The sequence below is a fragment of the Bombina bombina genome, chromosome 6, assembly GCF_027579735.1.
Source record: "Bombina bombina isolate aBomBom1 chromosome 6, aBomBom1.pri, whole genome shotgun sequence".
Lineage (NCBI taxonomy): Eukaryota > Metazoa > Chordata > Amphibia > Anura > Bombinatoridae > Bombina > Bombina bombina.
In genome coordinates this window covers 701,498,643-701,521,692 of record NC_069504.1, presented here as the reverse complement: position 1 = coordinate 701,521,692, position 23,050 = coordinate 701,498,643, and the positions used below count along the sequence as shown (strand labels likewise).

Sequence of the window (23,050 nt, the reverse complement as noted above, 5' to 3'; positions counted from 1 at the left end):
TTTTAATTAAATTTTTATTTTTCGGTAGTGTAGGGATGCACGCGATTGTTATGTAGGAACCCTCTCACTTTTAATTTCCCCTTTTTCTGTTGCGTAGAAGCCCATCCCTTTCTCTCCATTCAAAAATAATTTTACCTTGTGTAAGGTATCCCTTTGTTGAAGAACATACCTAAAGTAAGCTTAGGAGCAGCAATGCACTACTGGGAGCAAGCTGTACATATATTACTCTTGTGACTGGCTCCCAGTAAAGTATTGCTGATATTTCAACACAGGATGCCAAGAGATTTAACCACATTTGGTAACAGTAGTAGATTGGAAAGTTGTTTTAATATTGTATGTTCTATCTGAATCCTAAAAAACAAACAAACTGGTGTTTCATGTCCCACTTGACAACTGTTGGTCCCAAACATGCAACACACCTACAGCTCTTTGGCTCACCATGCGTGCCTGTTTAGGACCAGTAGTTCTCTGCAGCTCCAGAACAGGACTTTAACTATGTGTTTAACCCTTTTGCCAGGTTTACAATTGAGTTCCAGGGTCAGAAGTGCTTTAATGACATGCTTTAATGAATTAAAGCATGTAATCTCCCCATGGCTTTATTTAACATTATGCTAATGACCCTATTGGTTGTAGGCTTGCTCATATGAGCCTGAAACGGATACGTGTGAAGCAGTGCTTTAAACCGCTGCTTCCTAAACCCTCTCCGCCAACTTAGATGATGAAAATCACCTGACTGGTGTGATTCACAAGCCATGCTCTCGCACAATTTGTTGCGTGGAAAGGGGAGGGGTGAGCGTTTGCTCATACAATGCTTAATATGGGAAACAAATGCGCCCACAGTTTGCTATGAAATGTGGAAAGGTTCACAACATGAGAACCTTGTCCCTCAGCACAATGATAGATTTAGCCCTCAGCGTTTGTGTTTAGAAAACAAATGTAACCATACTAACACATAAGACACCTTCTTTTAGAGTGAACAAAGAAAAATATTTGCATAAGGAGTCAATTTTAGGATATAAAATAAACAGGGAACAATTCCATGTAGGGGGTTTTGCATATAAAAACAAACACCACATTCTCTAAAATAAAGTATTTTATTCTTCCTGTATAACGATATGCATTTCTCTCCTTCAGATCACAAAGCATCCTCTCTTCCCAATTTCAAATCTAAGCTGGATCCTTCTCAAGTGACTCTTAAACCTATGGAGATTCGCACATTCTTGGCTACCATCCAATATAATAATCGGCCCCACTGGGACAGTTAGCAACAAAACCTCAAAGGATCGTACACATGTGCAAGTCAAGGAGCCCCCTCATTGTACAGCCCCTTTAAATGGAGTGCCGTCACATAGGCTACATTTCTACAACAACATAAATAAATTGTATTTTCTTTCTCAAAAAAATCTTTTGTCTTTCAGGTAAAAATAATTAGAGGGATAAAAAAAATTAAGTAAAAAAATGAAAAAGGTTTTAAGCACTGCTATAGAACCAGCCGTCAGTTCTAAAAGGAAAAACACTCAATAATAAAACACATAAACTACTTTGTAAATTGATCTGGTTATAAAGTAGTACCCATGTCGGAACATAATTATTGATTTAGAACTGCCACAAGTCACTTTGTTTATATATACACACAAAACAAATAACTTAAGGAATTAAAAAGACAAATTTAAAATTGATACGAAGTCTAGAAATCCTACATTTTAAGAATACAGCACATGAAGTCCAAAATATACAACCTCCCTCTACCCAAGGAAAAAAAATTGTTTCACCAAGCCAATCAACATTTGTACAGCAATATGCCTAGCACTGCTGGCAAGTGTTTTTTTTACTCAGCGCAGCAAATGCATGTTTGCAAAGACTTTATTAAAAAAAAAAAACCTTCCTTTCCTTATCTTTTAAATGTGCTATAGTATAAAGGAAATCTTACAATCACATGTAAAGGCCTATTAACACAAAACTAAACATGTTCACCTTATTTATTCCCATTGTTTTTAAGATGTTGTCTTTGTACTGGTTTGCAAAAAAAAAAAAAAAAAAACGCTAGTGTCCATCTCTGCTTTCATATATAATAATTTGTAGGCGCATTTCTCTCTAGCCTCATAATGAACAAGTGGAGCTAGCAGCTACATAAATATGTACTATAAAAAAAATGATATGGGTGAAAACACTTCCTGTACTAAATAAGTCAAATCTCCAATATCAAGGATTACCATTTTACGCAAAACAAAATCTGTAATGTTAAAGGGAGAGGATGTTAAAGAGAAAGATTTATGGGAACATTAAAACCAGTTTTGTTTTATATAATAGGTTATTAGTCCTAGTGTGCTCCCTCTTGTTCACTTCACCTCTGCACTTACAGTGCTGGGTGTTCGGATAATGAATCTGTTTGTATTTTGCAGTTGCCAACATCAAACTGCAAGTAATGTCAATTTTTGCATAATAGTAATGTTCTTTTATACAGTATAAAGTTTTAAAATATAACATTGTGGTGAAATAAATGTGGACAGGGTTTTTAGTTAAGTAAAAGATAAACAGGCACTTGAGGACTCAATAAGCTACCTTTTTTTTTTTAAAGCAAACTGAGCACATGTATGTATTTTTAACAGGAAGGATTATGAGGCAGTTAGTCTGTTTTGATCATGTTACTGCCTCCCTTTAAATGCCTAAAACCTTCTGTTATGAATTATTGATGATTTTGCTAAGAGTATTCTTCATTCTAGCTTGAAGGTGGAGCTTCGTGTGGAGATGGCCTTTTTTCAGGTTCTGCAGGGGCAGGGATGTGGGCATAACAACATTTCTCTCCTAAATCGCAGTTGCCCTTTGGTAAACAGACAGAAAAAAACACTATTAAGAAAACTGAACATTTTGTTTGAGAAAAAACATAATTTATGCTTACCTGATAAATGTATTTCTCTTGTGGTGTATCCAGTCCACGGATCATCCATTACTTGTGGGATATTCTCATTCCCAACAGGAAGTTGCAAGAGGACACCCACAGCAGAGCTGCTATATAGCTCCTCCCCTAACTGCCATATCCAGTCATTCGACCGAAAACAAACAGAGAAAGGAGAAACCATAGGGTGCAGTGGTGACTGTAGTTTAAAATTTAAAAATACCTGCCTTAAAATGACAGGGCAGGCAGTGGACTGGATACACCACAAGAGAAATAAATTTATCAGGTAAGCATAAATTATGTTTTCTCTTGTAAGGTGTATCCAGTCCACGGATCATCCATTACTTGTGGGATACCAATACCAAAGCTAAAGTACACGGATGAAGGGAGGGACAAGGCAGGTACTTAAACGGAAGGTACCACTGCCTGTAAAACCTTTCTCCCAAAAATAGCCTCCGAAGAAGCAAAAGTATCAAATTTGTAGAATTTTGAAAAAGTATGAAGCGAAGACCAAGTTGCCGCCTTGCAAATCTGTTCAACAGAAGCCTCATTTTCAAAGGCCCATGTGGAAGCCACAGCTCTAGTAGAATGAGCTGTAATCCTTTCTGGAGGCTGATGGCCAGCAGTCTCATAGGCTAAGCGGATTATGCTTTTTAGCCAAAAGGAAAGAGAGGTTGCCGAAGCCTTTTGACCTCTCCTCTGTCCAGAGTAGACAACAAACAAAGCAGATGTTTGACGAAAATCTTTAGTAGCTTGTAAGTAAAACTTTAAAGCACGAACCACGTCCAGATTGTGTAATAGACGTTCCTTCTTTGAAGAAGGATTAGGACACAAAGACGGAACAACAATCTCTTGATTGATATTCTTATTAGATACCACCTTAGGTAGAAACCCAGGTTTGGTACGCAGAACTACCTTATCTGCATGGAAGATCAGATAAGGAGAATCACATTGTAAGGCAGATAACTCGGAAACTCTACGAGTCGAGGAAATAGCTACCAAAAAAAGAACTTTCCAAGATAAAAGTTTGATATCTATGGAATGAAGAGGCCCAGGGATCCTGAACATCTCTTGCCCACGCCTGGGCAAAGAGCGAAAGTCTGCCCCCTACTAGATCCGTTATCGGATAGGGGGCCGTTCCTTCATGCTGTCTTAGAGGCAGCAGCAGGCTTTTTGGCCTGCTTACCCTTGTTCCAGGTCTAGTTAGGTTTCCAGACTGTCTTGGACTGAGCAAAAGTTCCCTCTTGTTTTGCATTAGAGGAAGTTGATGCCGCACTTGCCTTGAAGTTTCGAAAGGCACGAAAATTAGACCGTTTGGCCCTTGATTTGGACCTATCCTGAGGAAGGGCATGACCTTTTCCTCCAGTGATATCAGCAATAATCTCCTTCAAACCAGGCCCAAGTAGGGTCTGCCCCTTGAAGGGAACGTTAAACAGATTAGACTTTGAAGTAACATCAGCTGACCATGATTTAAGCCATAGCGCTCTGCGCGCCTGGATAGCAAAACCAGAATTCTTAGCTGTTAGTTTAATCAAATGAACAATGGCATCAGAAACAAAAGAATTGGCTAGCTTAAGTGCTCTAAGCTTGTCAAGTATGTCATCCAATGGAGTCGCTACCTGTAGAGCCTCTTCCAGAGACTCAAACCAGAACGCCGCAGCAGCAGTGACAGGAGCAATGCATGCAAGGGGCTGTAGGATAAAACCTTGTTGAATAAACATTTTCTTAAGGTAACCCTCTAACTTTTTATCCATTGGATCTAAGAAAGCACAACTGTCCTCGACAGGGATAGTAGTACGCTTTGCTAGAGTAGAAACTGCTCCCTCCACCTTAGGAACTGTCTGCCATAAGTCCCGCGTGGTGGCGTCTATTGGAAACATTTTTCTAAAAATAGGAGGGGGAGAGAATGGCACACCTGGTCTATCCCATTCCTTAGTAATAATTTCTGTAAACCTTTTAGGTATTGGAAAAACATCAGTGCACACCGGCACTGCATAGTATTTATCCAGTCTACACAATTTCTCTGGCACTGCAATTGTATCACAGTCATTCAGAGCAGCTAAAACCTCCCTGAGTAACACGCGGAGGTGTTCAAGCTTAAATTTAAATGTAGAAATATCACCCACAGAAAGAAGCTCTCCTTCTTCAGCTTCTGCATGTTGTGAGGCATTATCAGACATAGCTCTTAAAGCGTCAGTATGCTCTGTATTTCGTCTAACTCCAGAGCTATCTCGCTTTCCTCTAAATTCAGGTAGTCTGGCTAATACCGCTGACAGTGTATTATCCATGACTGCCGCCATGTCTTGTAAAGGATCTGACACGTGGGGAGAGTTAGTCGGCATAACTTCCCCCTCGTCAGATTTCTCTGGTGATAAACTTTTTAAAGACAGAATATGATCTTTATTGCTTAAAGTGAAATCAGTACATTTGGTACACATTCTAAGAGGGGGCTCCACAATGGCTTTTAAACATAATGAACAGGGAGTTTCCTCTATGTCAGACATGTTTATACAGACTAGCAATGAGACTAGCAAGCTTGGAAAACACTTTAAATCAAGTTAACAAGCAAATATAATAAACGGTACTGTGCCTTTAAGAGAAACAAATTTTGTCAGAATTTGAAAAACAGTGAAAAAAGGCAGTAAATCAAACGAAATTTTTACAGTGTGTATAATAGGCTAACAGAGCATTGCACCCACTTGCAAATGGATGATTAACCCCTTAGTTCAAAAACCGGATCAAAAAAACGATCTAGACGTTTTTTAACAGTCACACCAAACTGCCACAGCCTTGCTGTGGGCCTACCTTCCCAACAAAACGATTTTGGAAAGCCCAAGAGCCCTTTAGAGATGTCCTATAGCATTCAGAAGACCCTTGGAGGAAGCTGGATGTCTCAGTCTGTAAAAGTTACTGCACAAAAAAGCGCTAAATTAGGCCCCTCCCACTCATTGTAACACAGTGGAAAGCCTCAGGAAACTGTTTCTAGGCAAATTTAAGCCAGCCATGTGGAAAAACATAATTTATGCTTACCTGATAAATTCCTTTCTTCTGTTGTGTGATCAGTCCACGGGTCATCATTACTTCTGGGATATAACTCCTCCCCAACAGGAAATGCAAGAGGATTCACCCAGCAGAGCTGCATATAGCTCCTCCCCTCTACGTCAGTCCCAGTCATTCGACCAAGAATCAACGAGAAAGGAGTAACCAAGGGTGAAGTGGTGACTGGAGTATAATTTTAAAAAATATTTACCTGCCTTAAAAACAGGGCGGGCCGTGGACTGATCACACAACAGAAGAAAGGAATTTATCAGGTAAGCATAAATTATGTTTTCTTCTGTTATGTGTGATCAGTCCACGGGTCATCATTACTTCTGGGATACCAATACCAAAGCAAAAGTACACGGATGACGGGAGGGATAGGCAGGCTCATTATACAGAAGGAACCACTGCCTGAAGAACCTTTCTCCCAAAAATAGCCTCCGAAGAAGCAAAAGTATCAAATTTGTAAAATTTGGAAAAAGTATGAAGCGAAGACCAAGTTGCAGCCTTGCAAATCTGTTCAACAGAGGCCTCATTCTTAAAGGCCCAAGTGGAAGCCACAGCTCTAGTGGAGTGGGCTGTAATTCTTTCAGGAGGCTGCTGTCCAGCAGTCTCATAGGCTAAACGTATTATGCTACGAAGCCAAAAAGAGAGAGAGGTAGCAGAAGCTTTTTGACCTCTCCTCTGTCCAGAATAAACGACAAACAGGGAAGAAGTTTGACGAAAATCTTTAGTTGCCTGCAAGTAGAACTTGAGGGCACGAACTACATCCAGATTGTGTAGAAGACGTTCCTTCTTTGAAGAAGGATTTGGACACAAGGATGGAACAACAATCTCTTGATTGATATTCCTGTTAGTAACTACCTTAGGTAAGAACCCAGGTTTAGTACGCAGAACTACCTTGTCTGAGTGAAAAATCAGATAAGGAGAATCACAATGTAATGCTGATAACTCAGAGACTCTTCGAGCCGAGGAAATAGCCATTAAAAACAGAACTTTCCAAGATAACAATTTTATATCAATGGAATGAAGGGGTTCAAACGGAACACCCTGTAAAACGTTAAGAACTAAGTTTAAACTCCATGGTGGAGCAACAGCTTTAAACACAGGCTTGATCCTAGCTAAAGCCTGACAAAAGGCCTGGACGTCTGGATTTTCTGACAGACGCCTGTGTAACAAGATGGACAGAGCTGAAATCTGTCCCTTTAATGAACTAGCCGATAAACCCTTTTCTAAGCCTTCTTGTAGAAAGGACAAGATCCTAGAGATCCTAACCTTACTCCAGGAGTAACGTTTGGATTCACACCAGTATAGGTATTTACGCCATATTTTATGGTAAATCTTTCTGGTAACAGGCTTCCTAGCCTGTATCAGGGTATCAATAACCGACTCAGAAAAACCACGTTTTGATAAAATCAAGCGTTCAATTTCCAAGCAGTCAGCTTCAGAGAAGTTAGATTTTGATGTTTGAACGGACCCTGTATCAGAAGGTCCTGTCTTAGAGGTAGAGACCAAGGCGGACAGGATGACATGTCCACTAGATCTGCATACCAAGTCCTGCGTGGCCATGCAGGTGCTATTAGAATCACTGATGCTCTCTCCTGTTTGATTTTGGCAATCAATCGAGGAAGCAGCGGGAAGGGTGGAAACACATAAGCCATCCCGAAGTTCCAAGGTGCTGTCAAAGCATCTATCAGAACCGCTCCCGGATCCCTGGATCTGGACCCGTAGTGAGGAAGCTTGGCGTTCTGGCGAGACGCCATGAGATCTATCTGTGGTTTGCCCCAACGTCGAAGTATTTGGGCAAAGACCTCCGGATGAAGTTCCCACTCCCCCGGATGAAAAGTCTGGCGACTCAAGAAATCCGCCTCCCAGTTCTCCACTCCCGGGATGTGGATTGCTGACAGGTGGCAAGAGTGAGACTCTGCCCATCGAATTATCTTTGATACTTCCATCATTGCTAGGGAGCTTTTTGTCCCTCCCTGATGGTTGATGTAAGCTACAGTCGTGATATTGTCCGACTGAAACCTGATGAACCCCCGAGTTGTTAATTGGGGCCAAGCCAGAAGGGCATTGAGAACTGCTCTCAATTCCAGAATGTTTATTGGAAGGAGACTCTCCTCCTGATTCCATAATCCCTGAGCCTTCAGAGAATTCCAGACAGCGCCCCAACCTAGTAGGCTGGCGTCTGTTGTTACAATTGTCCAGTCTGGCCTGCTGAATGGCATCCCCCTGGACAGGTGTGGCCGATGAAGCCACCATAGAAGAGAATTTCTGGTCTCTTGATTCAGATTCAGAGTAGGGGACAAATCTGAGTAATCCCCATTCCACTGACTTAGCATGCATAATTGCAGCGGTCTGAGGTGTAGGCGTGCAAAAGGTACTATGTCCATTGCCGCTACCATTAAGCCGATCACCTCCATGCATTGAGCTACTGACGGGTGTTGAATGGAATGAAGGACACGGCATGCATCTTGAAGCTTTGTTAACCTGTCCTCTGTCAGGTAAATCTTCATTTCTACAGAATCTATAAGAGTCCCCAAGAATGGAACTCTTGTGAGAGGAAAAAGAGAACTCTTCTTTTCGTTCACTTTCCATCCATGCGACCTTAGAAATGCCAGAACTAACTCTGTATGAGACTTGGCAGTTTGAAAGCTTGAAGCTTGTATTAGAATGTCGTCTAGGTACGGAGCTACCGAAATCCCTCGCGGTCTTAGTACCGCCAGGAGGGCACCTAGAATCTTTGTGAAGATTCTTGGGGCCGTAGCCAATCCGAATGGAAGAGCTACAAACTGGTAGTGCCTGTCTAGGAAGGCAAACCGTAGATACCGGTGATGATCTTTGTGGATCGGTATGTGAAGGTAAGCATCTTTTAAATCCACTGTGGTCATGTACTGACCCTTTTGGATCATGGGCAAGATTGTCCGAATAGTTTCCATTTTGAACGATGGAACTCTTAGGAATTTGTTTAGAATCTTTAAATCTAAGATTGGTCTGAAAGTTCCCTCTTTTTTGGGAACCACAAACAGGTTTGAGTAGAACCCTTGTCCTTGTTCCGACCGCGGAACCGGATGGATCACTCCCATTAATAACAGATCTTGTACACAGCGTAGAAACGCTTCCTTCTTTATCTGGTTTGTTGACAATCTTGACAGATGAAATCTCCCTCTTGGGGGAGATAATTTGAAGTCTAGAAGGTATCCCTGAGATATGATCTCTAGCGCCCAGGGATCCTGAACATCTCTTGCCCAGGCCTGGGCGAAGAGAGAAAGTCTGCCCCCCACTAGATCCGGTCCCGGATCGGGGGCTCTCGGTTCATGCTGTCTTTGGGGCAGCAGCAGGTTTCCTGGCCTGTTTGCCCTTGTTCCAGGACTGGTTGGGCTTCCAGCCTTGCCTGTAACGAGCAACAGCTCCTTCCTGTTTTGGTGCAGTGGAGGTTGATGCTGCTCCTGTTTTGAAATTCCGAAAGGGACGAAAATTAGACTGTCTAGCCTTAGCTTTGGCTTTGTCTTGAGGTAGGGCGTGGCCCTTACCTCCTGTAATGTCAGCGATAATTTCCTTCAAACCGGGCCCAAATAAGGACTGCCCCTTGAAAGGTATATTAAGTAATTTGGACTTAGAAGTAACATCAGCTGACCAGGATTTTAGCCACAGTGCCCTACGTGCCTGTATGGCGAATCCTGAGTTCTTAGCCGTAAGTTTGGTTAAATGTACTACGGCCTCCGAAATGAATGAATTAGCTAGTTTAAGGACTCTAAGCCTGTCCATAATGTCGTCTAGCGTAGATGAACTAAGGTTCTCTTCCAGAGACTCAATCCAAAATGCTGCCGCAGCCGTAATCGGCGCGATACATGCAAGGGGTTGCAAAATAAAACCTTGTTGAACAAACATTTTCTTAAGGTAACCCTCTAATTTTTTATCCATTGGATCTGAAAAGGCACAGCTATCCTCCACCGGGATAGTGGTACGCTTAGCTAGAGTAGAAACTGCTCCCTCCACCTTAGGGACCGTTTGCCATAAGTCCCGAGTGGTGGCGTCTATTGGAAACATCTTTCTAAATATTGGAGGGGGTGAGAACGGCACACCGGGTCTATCCCACTCCTTAGTAACAATTTCAGTTAATCTCTTAGGTATAGGAAAAACGTCAGTACTCGCCGGTACCGCAAAGTATTTATCCAACCTACATAGTTTCTCTGGTATTGCAACGGTGTTACAATCATTGAGAGCTGCTAAGACCTCCCCTAGTAATACACGGAGGTTCTCCAATTTAAATTTAAAATTTGAAATATCTGAATCCAATCTGTTTGGATCAGAACCGTCACCCACAGAATGAAGCTCTCCGTCCTCATGCTCTGCAAGCTGTGACGCAGTATCAGACATGGCCCTAGTATTGTCAGCGCACTCTGTTCTCACCCCAGAGTGATCACGCTTGCCTCTTAGTTCTGGTAATTTAGACAAAACTTCAGTCATAACAGTAGCCATATCTTGTAATGTTATCTGTAATGGCCGCCCAGATGTACTAGGCGCCATAATATCACGCACCTCCCGGGCGGGAGATGCAGGTACTGCCGCGTGAGGCGAGTTAGTCGGCATAACTCTCCCCTCGCAGATTGGTGAAATTTGTTCACATTGTACAGATTGACTTTTATTTAAAGTAGCATCAATACAGTTAGTACATAAATTTCTATTGGGCTCCACCTTGGCATTGGAACAAATGACACAGATATCTTCCTCTGAGTCAGACATGTTTAACACACTAGCAATAACTTGCAACCTGGTTATAATCTTTTTTAGCAAAAACGTACTGTGCCTCAAAGAGGTACTTAAACGATTAAATGACAGTTGAGATAATGAACTGAGAAACAGTTATAGCATCAACTTTAAAACAACACAACTTTTAGCAAAGGTTTTGTTCCCATTAGTAAGATAACATAACTAAATTTGACATAAAAATTATTGAGTAACGTCTTTATCCACAGTCAATATAAAAAATTCTCACAGCTCTGCTGAGAGAATGTACCTCCCTTCAAGAAGTTTGAAGACCCCTGAGATCTGTCAGAGATGAACCGGATCATGCAGGAAAAATAATAATAGCTGACTGGAAATTGTTGATGCGTAGCAAAGAGCGCCAAAAACGGCCCCTCCCTCTCACACACAGCAGTGAAGAGAAACGAAACTGTCACAATTCAAAACAAACTACTGCCAAGTGGAAAATAAAGCCCAAACATTTATTTACTCAGTACCTCAGCAATGTAAACGATTCTACATTCCAGCAAAAACGTTTAACATGATATAATACTTATTAAAAAGATTAGTGACCTTTAACAGAGTAGTTCCGGTGAAGTACCATTCCCAGAATACTGAAGTGTATACATACATGTCATTATAACGGTATAGCAGGATTTTCTCATCAATTCCATTCAGAAAATAAAAACTGCTACATACCTCAATGCAGATTCATCTGCCCCTGTCCCCTGATCTGAAGCTTTTACCTCCCTCAGATGGCCGAGAACAGCAATATGATCTTAACTACTCCGGTTAAAATCATAGTAAAAACTCTGGTAGATTCTTCCTCAAAGTCTGCCAGAGAAGTAATAACACGCTCCGGTGCTATTATAAAATAACAAACTTTTGATTGAAGTCATAAAAAACAGAATTTATGTTTACCTGATAAATTTCTTTCTCCAACGGTGTGTCCGGTCCACGGCGTCATCCTTACTTGTGGGATATTCTCTTCCCCAACAGGAAATGGCAAAGAGCCCAGCAAAGCTGGTCACATGATCCCTCCTAGGCTCCGCCTACCCCAGTCATTCGACCGACGTTAAGGAGGAATAATAGCATAGGAGAAACCATATGGTACCGTGGTGACTGTAGTTAAAGAAAATAAATTATCAGACCTGATTAAAAAACCAGGGCGGGCCGTGGACCGGACACACCGTTGGAGAAAGAAATTTATCAGGTAAACATAAATTCTGTTTTCTCCAACATAGGTGTGTCCGGTCCACGGCGTCATCCTTACTTGTGGGAACCAATACCAAAGCTTTAGGACACGGATGAAGGGAGGGAGCAAATCAGGTCACCTAAATGGAAGGCACCACGGCTTGCAAAACCTTTCTCCCAAAAATAGCCTCAGAAGAAGCAAAAGTATCAAACTTGTAAAATTTGGTAAAAGTGTGCAGTGAAGACCAAGTCGCTGCCCTACATATCTGATCAACAGAAGCCTCGTTCTTGAAGGCCCATGTGGAAGCCACAGCCCTAGTGGAATGAGCTGTGATTCTTTCGGGAGGCTGCCGTCCGGCAGTCTCGTAAGCCAATCTGATGATGCTTTTAATCCAAAAAGAGAGAGAGGTAGAAGTTGCTCTTTGACCTCTCCTTTTACCTGAATAAACAACAAACAAGGAAGATGTTTGTCTAAAATCCTTTGTAGCATCTAAATAGAATTTTAGAGCGCGAACAACATCCAAATTGTGCAACAAGCGTTCCTTCTTTGAAACTGGTTTCGGACACAGAGAAGGTACGATAATCTCCTGGTTAATGTTTTTGTTAGAAACAACTTTTGGAAGAAAACCAGGTTTAGTACGTAAAACCACCTTATCTGCATGGAACACCAGATAAGGAGGAGAACACTGCAGAGCAGATAATTCTGAAACTCTTCTAGCAGAAGAAATTGCAACTAAAAACAAAACTTTCCAAGATAATAACTTAATATCAACGGAATGTAAGGGTTCAAACGGAACCCCCTGAAGAACTGAAAGAACTAAATTGAGACTCCAAGGAGGAGTCAAAGGTTTGTAAACAGGCTTGATTCTAACCAGAGCCTGAACAAAGGCTTGAACATCTGGCACAGCTGCCAGTTTTTTGTGAAGTAACACCGACAAGGCAGAAATCTGTCCCTTCAGGGAACTTGCCGATAATCCTTTTTCCAATCCTTCTTGAAGGAAGGATAGAATCCTAGGAATCTTAACCTTGTCCCAAGGGAATCCTTTAGATTCACACCAACAGATATATTTTTTCCAAATTTTGTGGTAAATCTTTCTAGTTACAGGCTTTCTGGCCTGAACAAGAGTATCGATAACAGAATCTGAGAAACCTCGCTTCGATAAAATCAAGCGTTCAATCTCCAAGCAGTCAGCTGGAGTGAAACCAGATTCGGATGTTCGAACGGACCCTGAACAAGAAGGTCTCGTCTCAAAGGTAGCTTCCAAGGTGGAGCCGATGACATATTCACCAGATCTGCATACCAAGTCCTGCGTGGCCACGCAGGAGCTATCAAGATCACCGACGCCCTCTCCTGATTGATCCTGGCTACCAGCCTGGGGATGAGAGGAAACGGCGGGAACACATAAGCTAGTTTGAAGGTCCAAGGTGCTACTAGTGCATCCACTAGAGCCGCCTTGGGATCCCTGGATCTGGACCCGTAGCAAGGAACTTTGAAGTTCTGACGAGAGGCCATCAGATCCATGTCTGGAATGCCCCATAGTTGAGTGACTTGGGCAAAGATTTCCGGATGGAGTTCCCACTCCCCCGGATGCAATGTCTGACGACTCAGAAAATCCGCTTCCCAATTTTCCACTCCCGGGATGTGGATAGCAGACAGGTGGCAGGAGTGAGACTCCGCCCATAGAATAATCTTGGTCACTTCTTCCATCGCTAGGGAACTCCTTGTTCCCCCCTGATGGTTGATGTACGCAACAGTCGTCATGTTGTCTGATTGAAACCGTATGAACTTGGTCCTCGCTAGCTGAGGCCAAGCCTTGAGAGCATTGAATATCGCTCTCAGTTCCAGAATATTTATCGGTAGAAGAGATTCTTCCCGAGACCAAAGACCCTGAGCTTTCAGGGATCCCCAGACCGCGCCCCAGCCCATCAGACTGGCGTCGGTCGTGACAATGACCCACTCTGGTCTGCGGAATGTCATCCCTCGTGACAGGTTGTCCAGGGACAGCCACCAACGGAGTGAGTCTCTGGTCCTCTGGTTTACTTGTATCCTTGGAGACAAGTCTGTATAGTCCCCATTCCACTGACTGAGCATGCACAGTTGTAATGGTCTTAGATGAATGCGCGCAAAAGGAACTATGTCCATTGCCGCTACCATCAACCCGATCACTTCCATGCACTGAGCTACGGAAGGAAGAGGAACGGAATGAAGAATTCGACAAGAGTCCAGAAGTTTTGTCTTTCTGGCCTCTGTTAGAAAAATCCTCATTTCTGAGGAGTCTATAATTGTTCCCAAGAAGGGAACCCTTGTTGACGGGGATAGAGAACTCTTTTCCACGTTCACTTTCCAGCCGTGAGATCTGAGAAAGGCCAGGACGATGTCCGTGTGAGCCTTTGCTCGAGGGAGGGACGACGCTTGAATCAGAATGTCGTCCAGGTAAGGTACTACTGCAATGCCCCTTGGTCTTAGCACCGCTAGAAGGGACCCTAGTACCTTTGTGAAAATCCTTGGAGCAGTGGCTAATCCGAAAGGAAGCGCCACGAACTGGTAATGTTTGTCCAGGAATGCAAACCTTAGGAACCGATGATGTTCCTTGTGGATAGGAATATGTAGATACGCATCCTTTAAATCCACCGTGGTCATGAATTGACCTTCCTGGATGGAAGGAAGGATAGTTCGAATGGTTTCCATCTTGAACGATGGGACCTTGAGAAATTTGTTTAAGATCTTGAGATCTAGGATTGGTCTGAACGTTCCCTCTTTTTTGGGAACTATGAACAGATTGGAGTAGAACCCCATCCCTTGTTCTCTCAATGGAACAGGATGAATCACTCCCATTTTTAACAGGTCTTCTACACAATGTAAGAACGCCTGTCTTTTTATGTGGTCTGAAGACAACTGAGACCTGTGGAACCTCCCCCTTGGGGGAAGTCCCTTGAATTCCAGAAGATAACCCTGGGAGACTATTTCTAGCGCCCAAGGATCCAAAACATCTCTTGCCCAAGCCTGAGCGAAGAGAGAGAGTCTGCCCCCCACCAGATCCGGTCCCGGATCGGGGGCCAATATTTCATGCTGTCTTGGTAGCAGTGGCAGGTTTCTTGGCCTGCTTTCCCTTGTTCCAGCCTTGCATTGGTCTCCAAGCTGGCTTGGCCTGAGAAGTATTACCCTCTTGCTTAGAGGACGTAGCACCTTGGGCTGGTCCGTTTTTACGAAAGGGACGAAAATTAGGTCTATTTTTTGCCTTGAAAGGCCGATCCTGAGGAAGGGCATGGCCCTTACCCCCAGTGATATCAGAGATAATCTCTTTCAAGTCAGGACCAAACAGCGTTTTCCCCTTGAAAGGAATGTTTAGTAGCTTGTTCTTGGAAGACGCATCAGCCGACCAAGATTTCAACCAAAGCGCTCTGCGCGCCACAATAGCAAACCCAGAATTCTTAGCCGCTAACTTAGCCAATTGCAAAGAGGCGTCTAGAGTGAAAGAATTAGCCAATTTGAGAGCATTGACTCTGTCCATAATCTCCTCATAAGGAGGCGAGTCACTATCGAGCACCTTAATCAGTTCATCAAACCAGAAATATGCGGCTGTAGTGACAGGGACAATGCATGAAATGGGTTGTAGAAGGTAACCCTGCTGAACAAACATCTTTTTAAGCAAACCTTCTAATTTTTTATCCATAGGATCTTTGAAAGCACAACTATCCTCTATGGGAATAGTGGTGCGTTTGTTTAAAGTAGAAACCGCTCCCTCGACCTTGGGGACTGACTGCCATAAGTCCTTTCTGGGGTCGACCATAGGAAACAATTTTTTAAATATGGGGGGAGGGACGAAAGGAATACCGGGCCTTTCCCATTCTTTATTAACAATGTCCGCCACCCGCTTGGGTATAGGAAAAGCTTCTGGGAGCCCCGGCACCTCTAGGAACTTGTCCATTTTACCTAGTTTCTCTGGGATGACCAAATTTTCACAATCATCCAGAGTGGATAATACCTCCTTAAGCAAAATGCGGAGATGTTCCAATTTAAATTTAAATGTAATCACATCAGATTCAGCCTGCTGAGAAATGTTCCCTAAATCAGTAATTTCTCCCTCAGACAAAACCTCCCTGGCCCCCTCAGATTGGGTTAGGGGCCCTTCAGAGATATTAATATCAGCGTCGTCATGCTCTTCAGTAACTAAAACAGAGCATCCACGCTTACGCTGACAAGGGTTCATTTTGGCTAAAATGTTTTTGACAGAATTATCCATTACAGCCGTTAATTGTTGCATAGTAAGGAGTATTGGCGCGCTAGATGTACTAGGGGCCTCCTGAGTGGGCAAGACTCGTGTAGACGAAGGAGGGAATGATGCAGTACCATGCTTACTCCCCTCACTTGAGGAATCATCTTGGGCATCATTGTCATTATCACATAAATCACATTTATTTAAATGAATAGGAATTCTGGCTTCCCCACATTCAGAACACAGTCTATCTGGTAGTTCAGACATGTTAAACAGGCATAAACTTGATAAGAAAGTACAAAAAACGTTTTGAAATAAAACCGTTACTGTCACTTTAAATTTTAAACTGAACACACTTTATTACTGCAATTGCGAAAAAACATGAAGGAATTGTTCAAAATTCACCAAACTTTCACCACAGTGTCTTAAAGCCTTGAAAATATTGCACACCAATTTTGGAAGCTTTAACCCTTAAAATAACGGAACCGGAGCCGTTTTAAGCTTTAACCCCTTTACAGTCCCTGGTATCTGCTTTGCTGAGACCCAACCAAACCCAAAGGGGAATACGATACCAAATGACGCCTTCAGAAGTCCTTTATAAGTATCAGAGCTCCTCTCACATGCGACTGCATGCCATGCCTCTCAAAAACAAGTGCGCAACACCGGCGCGAAATTGAGACTCTGCCTATGCTTTGGGAAAGCCCCTAAAGAATAAGGTGTCTAAAACAGTGCCTGCCGATATTATTATATCAAAATACCCAGAATAAATGATTCCTCAAGGCTAAATAAGTGTTAATATCAATCGATTTAGCCCAAAAAAGGTCTACAGTCTAAATAAGCCCTTGTGAAGCCCTTATTTACAATCGTAATAAACATGGCTTACCGGATCCCATAGGGAAAATGACAGCTTCCAGCATTACATCGTCTTGTTAGAATGTGTCATACCTCAAGCAGCAAAGGACTGCAAACTGTTCCCCCAACTGAAGTTAATTGCTCTCAACAGTCCTGTGTGGAACAGCCATGGATTTTAGTTACGGTTGCTAAAATCATTTTCCTCATACAAACAGAATTCTTCATCTCTTTTCTGTTTCTGAGTAAATAGTACGTACCAGCACTATTTGAAAATAACAAACTCTTGATTGAATAATGAAAAACTACAGTTAAACACTAAAAAACTCTAAGCCATCTCCGTGGAGATGTTGCCTGTACAACGGCAAAGAGAATGACTGGGGTAGGCGGAGCCTAGGAGGGATCATGTGACCAGCTTTGCTGGGCTCTTTGCCATTTCCTGTTGGGGAAGAGAATATCCCACAAGTAAGGATGACGCCGTGGACCGGACACACCTATGTTGGAGAAACTAAGTATAATCACCATAGTCCTCTCACACATCCTATCTAGTCGTTGGGTGCAAGAGAATGACTGGGACTGACGTAGAGGGGAGGAGCTATATGCAGCTCTGCTGGGTGAATCCTCTTGCATTTCCTGTTGGGGAGGAGTTATATCCCAGAAGTAATGATGACCCGTGGACTGATCACACATAACAGAAGAAAAACTAGGCCCCAATAAAGTTTTATCACCAAAGTATATATAAAACCGTTTAAACATGCCAGCAAACGTTTTATATTGCAAATATAAAAGAGTATTACCTCAGAAAATAAGCATGATACCAGTCGCTATTAAATCACTGTATTCAGGCTTACCTTACATAAATTTGGCATCAGCAGCATTTTCTAGCATTCACATCTTCTAGAAAAATCTTAACTACACATACCTCATAGCAAGATAACCTGCACGCCATTCCCACACTGAAGTTATCTCTCTCTTCAGTCATGTGTGAGAACAGCAATGGATCTTAGTTACAACCTGCTAAGATCATAGAAAACACAGGCAGATTCTTCTATTTTTCTGCCTGGAACAAAATAGTACAACTCCGGTACCATTTAAAAATAATAAACTTTTGATTGAAGTAAAATAACAGCTACATTTCACCACTTCTCTCTTACTACCTCCATGCTTGTTGAGAGTTGCAAGAGAATGACTGGATATGGCAGTTAGGGGAGGAGCTATATAGACAGCTCTGCTGTGGGTGTCCTCTTGCAACTTCCTGTTGGGAATGAGAATATCCCACAAGTAATGGATGATCCGTGGACTGGATACACCTTACAAGAGGAGAAAAGAAGTTCTAGATTTGAGAGCATAAAATGACAAATAACCCCTTCATTTTCTGGTCTTAACATAAAATAGTCTACAGTGGAGATCCCAAGATACCCTGCAGATGACAGGAAGAGTAATGCATGTGGAAAGTCACCTGTTTAAACTTCTTGCAGGGGAAATTTTTGAAACAGTTCTCAGCTCCAGGAGAGGTTTTTCTCTTGTTCTGGTGCTGCTTACGCTTCTCCTCTAATGTTGGAACAATCACGCCCCTTAAAATAAGGAAGAGAGAGACATCAAATTACTGTGGCCCTGTTATACAGCAGAGGTCTTACACTATAACAAGGTCAGGGACATGTATGTGGACAAAAACATGTTTTTAATTGTAGGTTCAAAGCAGATACTCTCAGCAAGTTCATCACAATGATGCCAAATAAGTCTCATTACCCTGCCTTGGCTCTTGCTTTAGGCCCCCAGTTGGCCTCTGGATTTTCTTGAAACCTCTTCAGACCAAGTTTTCTTGATTTTGGATTAGCATCTTCTCGGACATCAAAACAGGCCTGTAGACTGCATAATATAAAGAGGAATTTAGAAAAATTGCTCAGGTTATTGTTTGACATTTACAGAAAGAAATTACTATTATTCAGACTCTCCAACCCAAAAGGAGGCTGCCCTGTGTTTAACAGTAATTGAGAGGAGCTGTAAGGCTAAAATATTGATGTTCCCACCACAAACAGATTTGCACAGACCTAGGCTCCTTGCTCAGGACGTGGAATGCTGGGCTGGTCTCAGATAATTTCTCTCTCTTCACTGGGTTCTGTTTCTCCTGTTAAGAATCATAATAAAAGCTTTCATACATACTATACCACAATTTAGTCTACAGAAAAATTTAAACAGATCATGGTGTCAGCACTGGTGGACTCAACATATTAGGGAATCCACTAGTGTAAAAAAACAACTGTTTATACTAAAGATTCCAGGGGTATGTTTCTTAGATCCTGGTCGCTGTAGCTCATAAACTTTGTTTCCTTTCTATGAGAACTACTTGTCTTTATCAAAGAACTGCCAAGCATGAGCCAGTTTATTTTGTACACAAATATATTAGTGACTTTGACTGTCTACAGTAGTACACAACTCACAAAAAAGATGGTCCCTTGAGAAGGGAGGAGAAAAAAAGTATACATAAAAAAAGGCAAATTTGAACTGCAATTTCCATATCTTGTATCATATCTAACCAACAAAGGTGTCCCTTTAATTAGGATCTGGACAAAAAACACAAATCATAAGATACCACCTTTTATGCTGGGTATGCCTCTGACTATCTTATTAAATTCAGCAATAGGACATGATATGGAGGGAAGATTAGTTTATGTCCCAATGTTGTTGCTAATGTGAAAATTATAACAAGTCTGATGTATGGTTATCTTGGCTCATCCACTTCCCAATGATCGGTAATGATAGGTGAACAAATTGTACACATACAAAACCCTAGTACGGTGTGACTTTTATTGCGTCTCTAAGCACAGATGTGCAGTCATTTTATTGCCTGTGCAATTAATTCATGTATATATCGTTAAAAATGAATTGGAAAACACTCATGCTTTTTAACCCCTAGGCGCCATTAGGACGTTCCATGCCGTCCTAAACGAGCTGGGCTTTAAACGCCGTTAGATCGCTGCCTCCCATTTTTGCACAATGAAAAAATTGGACTGAGGGACATGGCTAGCAGTCTAGGTAGTCCCCCATGATCCAATCCTGGCCTTGAAATTGCGTGATTTAATTTCTTTGCAATGGCATGGAGAGTCCACAAATCCATTCTAATTACTAGTGGGAATTAAACTCCTGACCACCAGGAGGAGGCAAAGAACAGCCCAACAAAGCTTTAAGTATTCCTCCCCTTACCATAATCCCCAGTCATTCTTTGCCTTCGTATATCTAGGTGTGCGAAGATGGTGCTCTGAAGAAAATTAATTATTTATCCTTTAATGGGTAGTTTCCCTGCAAGTAAGGGTAATGTTGTTTCCATGTAATCCTCTTAAATAAGAGTTATGGTAGCTGTTAGAGGTCAGTAGGGTAGTCCTTGTTTCTCCTCCAAAAATTTATGCTAACACCTATATGGAAAACTAGGGTTGGTTACTCTGCTTTTCCTTTCTCTCCAGGTCCCTGTCAGAAGTCGTCTGGATCTGTCAGACCTGGGATTCTGTGCCTGCCCCACAGCTGCAGCTCCAAGGTAGGTGCTTTTTTCCTTCTTGGGTTTAGAAGGCTCAAACACTTTAGGGGTTATTACAGCTCCACAAGCATAATGGAGCCTGGGGACGTTCTCTATAAATCTCTTCATGTGGGGATTTTATTGGGCAGTATATGCAGGGTACTGGTGTAAGAAATGTTATGTTAATACCAACATTAAGGTTTCTGGGACTGAGGCTGTCAGAGACATGTGTGAGGCATTAGTGTTTAACGGTCTGAGCACTGAAGACTCCTTTCTGGGCTAGCACAGGGTGTTGTTTTTTTTTTATTAGAGAGAGACTGTTTAGTTTTTTTAGCACACTTTTTCTGTGGTGCCGTTAATTTCCTGATGCGGTCATGTGATGACCGCACGTCTCCTTTTCTGCCTGAAGCGACTTGTGCAGCGGTTAGCTCCGTAACTGTGTGGAGAGTTCTCATCAGAGTTTGTGTGGTCTATATCAGGAGGTGGGGAGTCTACTCCAACAGAGCATAGAGGTGCCTTTTTCTATCTGTTTTATGCTGAATAGCGTTTTATCAGACAACTAGTAGTGAAGTAACTAGTGAGAATATACAAGCTTGAAAGCGCTTCAAAGTTTATTTTTATAGCTTCCTGATTGATCTAACCCAGATTGATTTTCTTCTGGGTTTTGGGTTAAATTTGTTTTTCTGGGATCCAGTGGTTTTTCCTTATACGAGAGAAAATTTCACAATGGAAAGGGATCAAGATTTATCAGTTCATTTTGACAAATGCTTATATTGTTTAGAAGCCCAAGAGATTCCCCCTGTGCAACTTTGCTCCACATGTTGCAGTCAAAAGATAAAGATACTGCCATGCCTCAAAAATGTAACCCCTTTTTCTCTTGTAAGGTGTATCCAGTCCACGGGTTCTTCCATTACTTGTGGGATATTCTCCTTCCCAACAGGAAGTTGCAAGAGGACACCCACAGCAGAGCTGTCTATATAGCTCCTCCCCCCACCCCCAGTCATTCTCTTGCAACTCTCGACGAGATAGGAAGTATCAAGAGATATGTGGTGACTTAGTGTAGTGTTACCTTCAATCAAGAGTTTGTTATTTTTAAACGGTACCGGCGTTGTACTGTTTTACTCTCAGGCAGAAATTAGAAGAAGAATTCTGCCTGGAGGTTGATGATCTTAGCGGTTTGTAACTAAGGTCCATTGCTGTTCTCACACATAACTGAAGAGTATGGGAAAACTTCAGTTGGGGGAACGGTCTGCAGATTACCTGCTTTGAGGTATGTTCAGTATTTTTATTTCTAGAGAGATGAATAAGTTCTAGAAAATGCTGACAGAGCCTTGTGTATTTGAAGTAAGCTTGATGCAGTGATTTAACAATGACTGGGATCATGCTTACAAAACAGGGTAATACTCATGTTAATACTCATATTACTTAGTGACAAAACGTTTATATGTTTTCATAAATAGGACGTTTTTTAGCTGAGGGAGATAAGTCTTTATTTGGGGCCTAGTTTTCCACATGGCTAGTCAGATACTCCTAGGAGTATTTTCTTAAGGCCCCTCTGACATCCAGTACATGGTGGGAGGGGCCTATTTTCACGCTCTAGATGCACAGTTTCCTTCAGACTGAGACATCCAGCTTCCCTAGAGGAGTCCTTTGGCATCTGAGGACCATTATAAAGGGTTTATTTCTTCCCTAAATCGTATTTGAGGGCAGGTAGGAGCCTCAGCAGAGCTGTGGCAAGGTGCTCAACTGTTTTTTACCGGTGGTTGACGTTTTTTAAATCCGGTTTGGGGGCTAAGGGGTTAACCATCCATTTGCAAGTGGGTGCAATGTTGCTTTAGTCCCTTACACACACTGTAAAAATTTCGAAGACTTTACTATATTTTTACACTGTTTTGCAGTTTAAGTGCTAGTTTTTTTCTCTTAAAGGCACAGTAACGTTTTTGTTTAATTGCTGTTTCACCTTTATTAAAGTGTTTTCCAAGCTTGCTTGTCTCATTACTAGTCTGTTAAACATGTCTGACAGAGGAAACTCCTTGTTCAATATGTTTGGAAGCCATTGTGGAACCCCCTCTTAGAATGTGTACCAAATGTACTGAAATTTCTATAAACTATAAAGACCATATTATGGCGCTTAAAGATTTATCTCCAGAGGATTCTCTGACTGAAAAAAGGGAGATTATGCCATCTAGCTATCTCCATGTGTCAGAACCTATAACTCCCGCTCAAGTGACGCCAAGTACATCTAGCGCGTCTAATTCTTTTACCTTACAGGACATGGCGGCAGTTATGAATGCTACCCTCTCAGAGGTATTGTCCAAACTGCCAGGGTTACAAGGAAAGCGAGACAGCTCTGGGGCTAGAACTAATACAGAGCTTTCTGATGCTTTAATACCTGTGTCCGATATACCCTCACAATACTCAGAAGCTGAGGCAGGAGAGCTATCTGTGGGTGACATTTCAGATTCAGGGAAGGCGTTGCTTCAGTCTGATTCTGAAATGACAGCATTTAAATTTAAGCTCGAACACCTCCGCTTATTGCTTAGTGAGGTTTTAGCGACTCTGGATGACTGTGAACCCATTGTAGTTCCAGAGAAATTG

At 42.2% G+C, this 23,050-nt stretch overlaps 2 protein-coding genes across 3 annotated transcripts in view; one reads left to right on the top strand and one right to left on the bottom strand.

Moving 5' to 3' along the window:
• MAN2B1 (mannosidase alpha class 2B member 1) overlaps positions 1 to 1,403 on the top strand; it is a 228,584-nt gene extending 227,181 nt beyond the window's left edge. Inside the window, exon 24 of the mRNA XM_053717829.1 lies at positions 1,135 to 1,403. Within this exon, the coding sequence (XP_053573804.1) occupies positions 1,135 to 1,265 (131 nt within the window). The 3' untranslated portion in view covers positions 1,266 to 1,403. The remainder of the gene's footprint in view (positions 1 to 1,134) is intronic.
• The window catches only part of TRMT1 (tRNA methyltransferase 1), an 86,641-nt gene continuing 64,666 nt past the window's right edge, over positions 1,076 to 23,050 (bottom strand). For both annotated transcript variants that reach the window (XM_053717831.1, XM_053717830.1), the window contains exons 14-17: positions 18,993 to 19,069; positions 18,691 to 18,810; positions 18,401 to 18,515; positions 1,076 to 2,821 (exon numbers count right to left, since the gene is read on the bottom strand). In XM_053717831.1, coding sequence (XP_053573806.1) covers positions 2,720 to 2,821; positions 18,401 to 18,515; positions 18,691 to 18,810; positions 18,993 to 19,069 — 414 coding nt within the window. In that variant the 3' untranslated portion in view covers positions 1,076 to 2,719. The remainder of the gene's footprint in view (positions 2,822 to 18,400; positions 18,516 to 18,690; positions 18,811 to 18,992; positions 19,070 to 23,050) is intronic.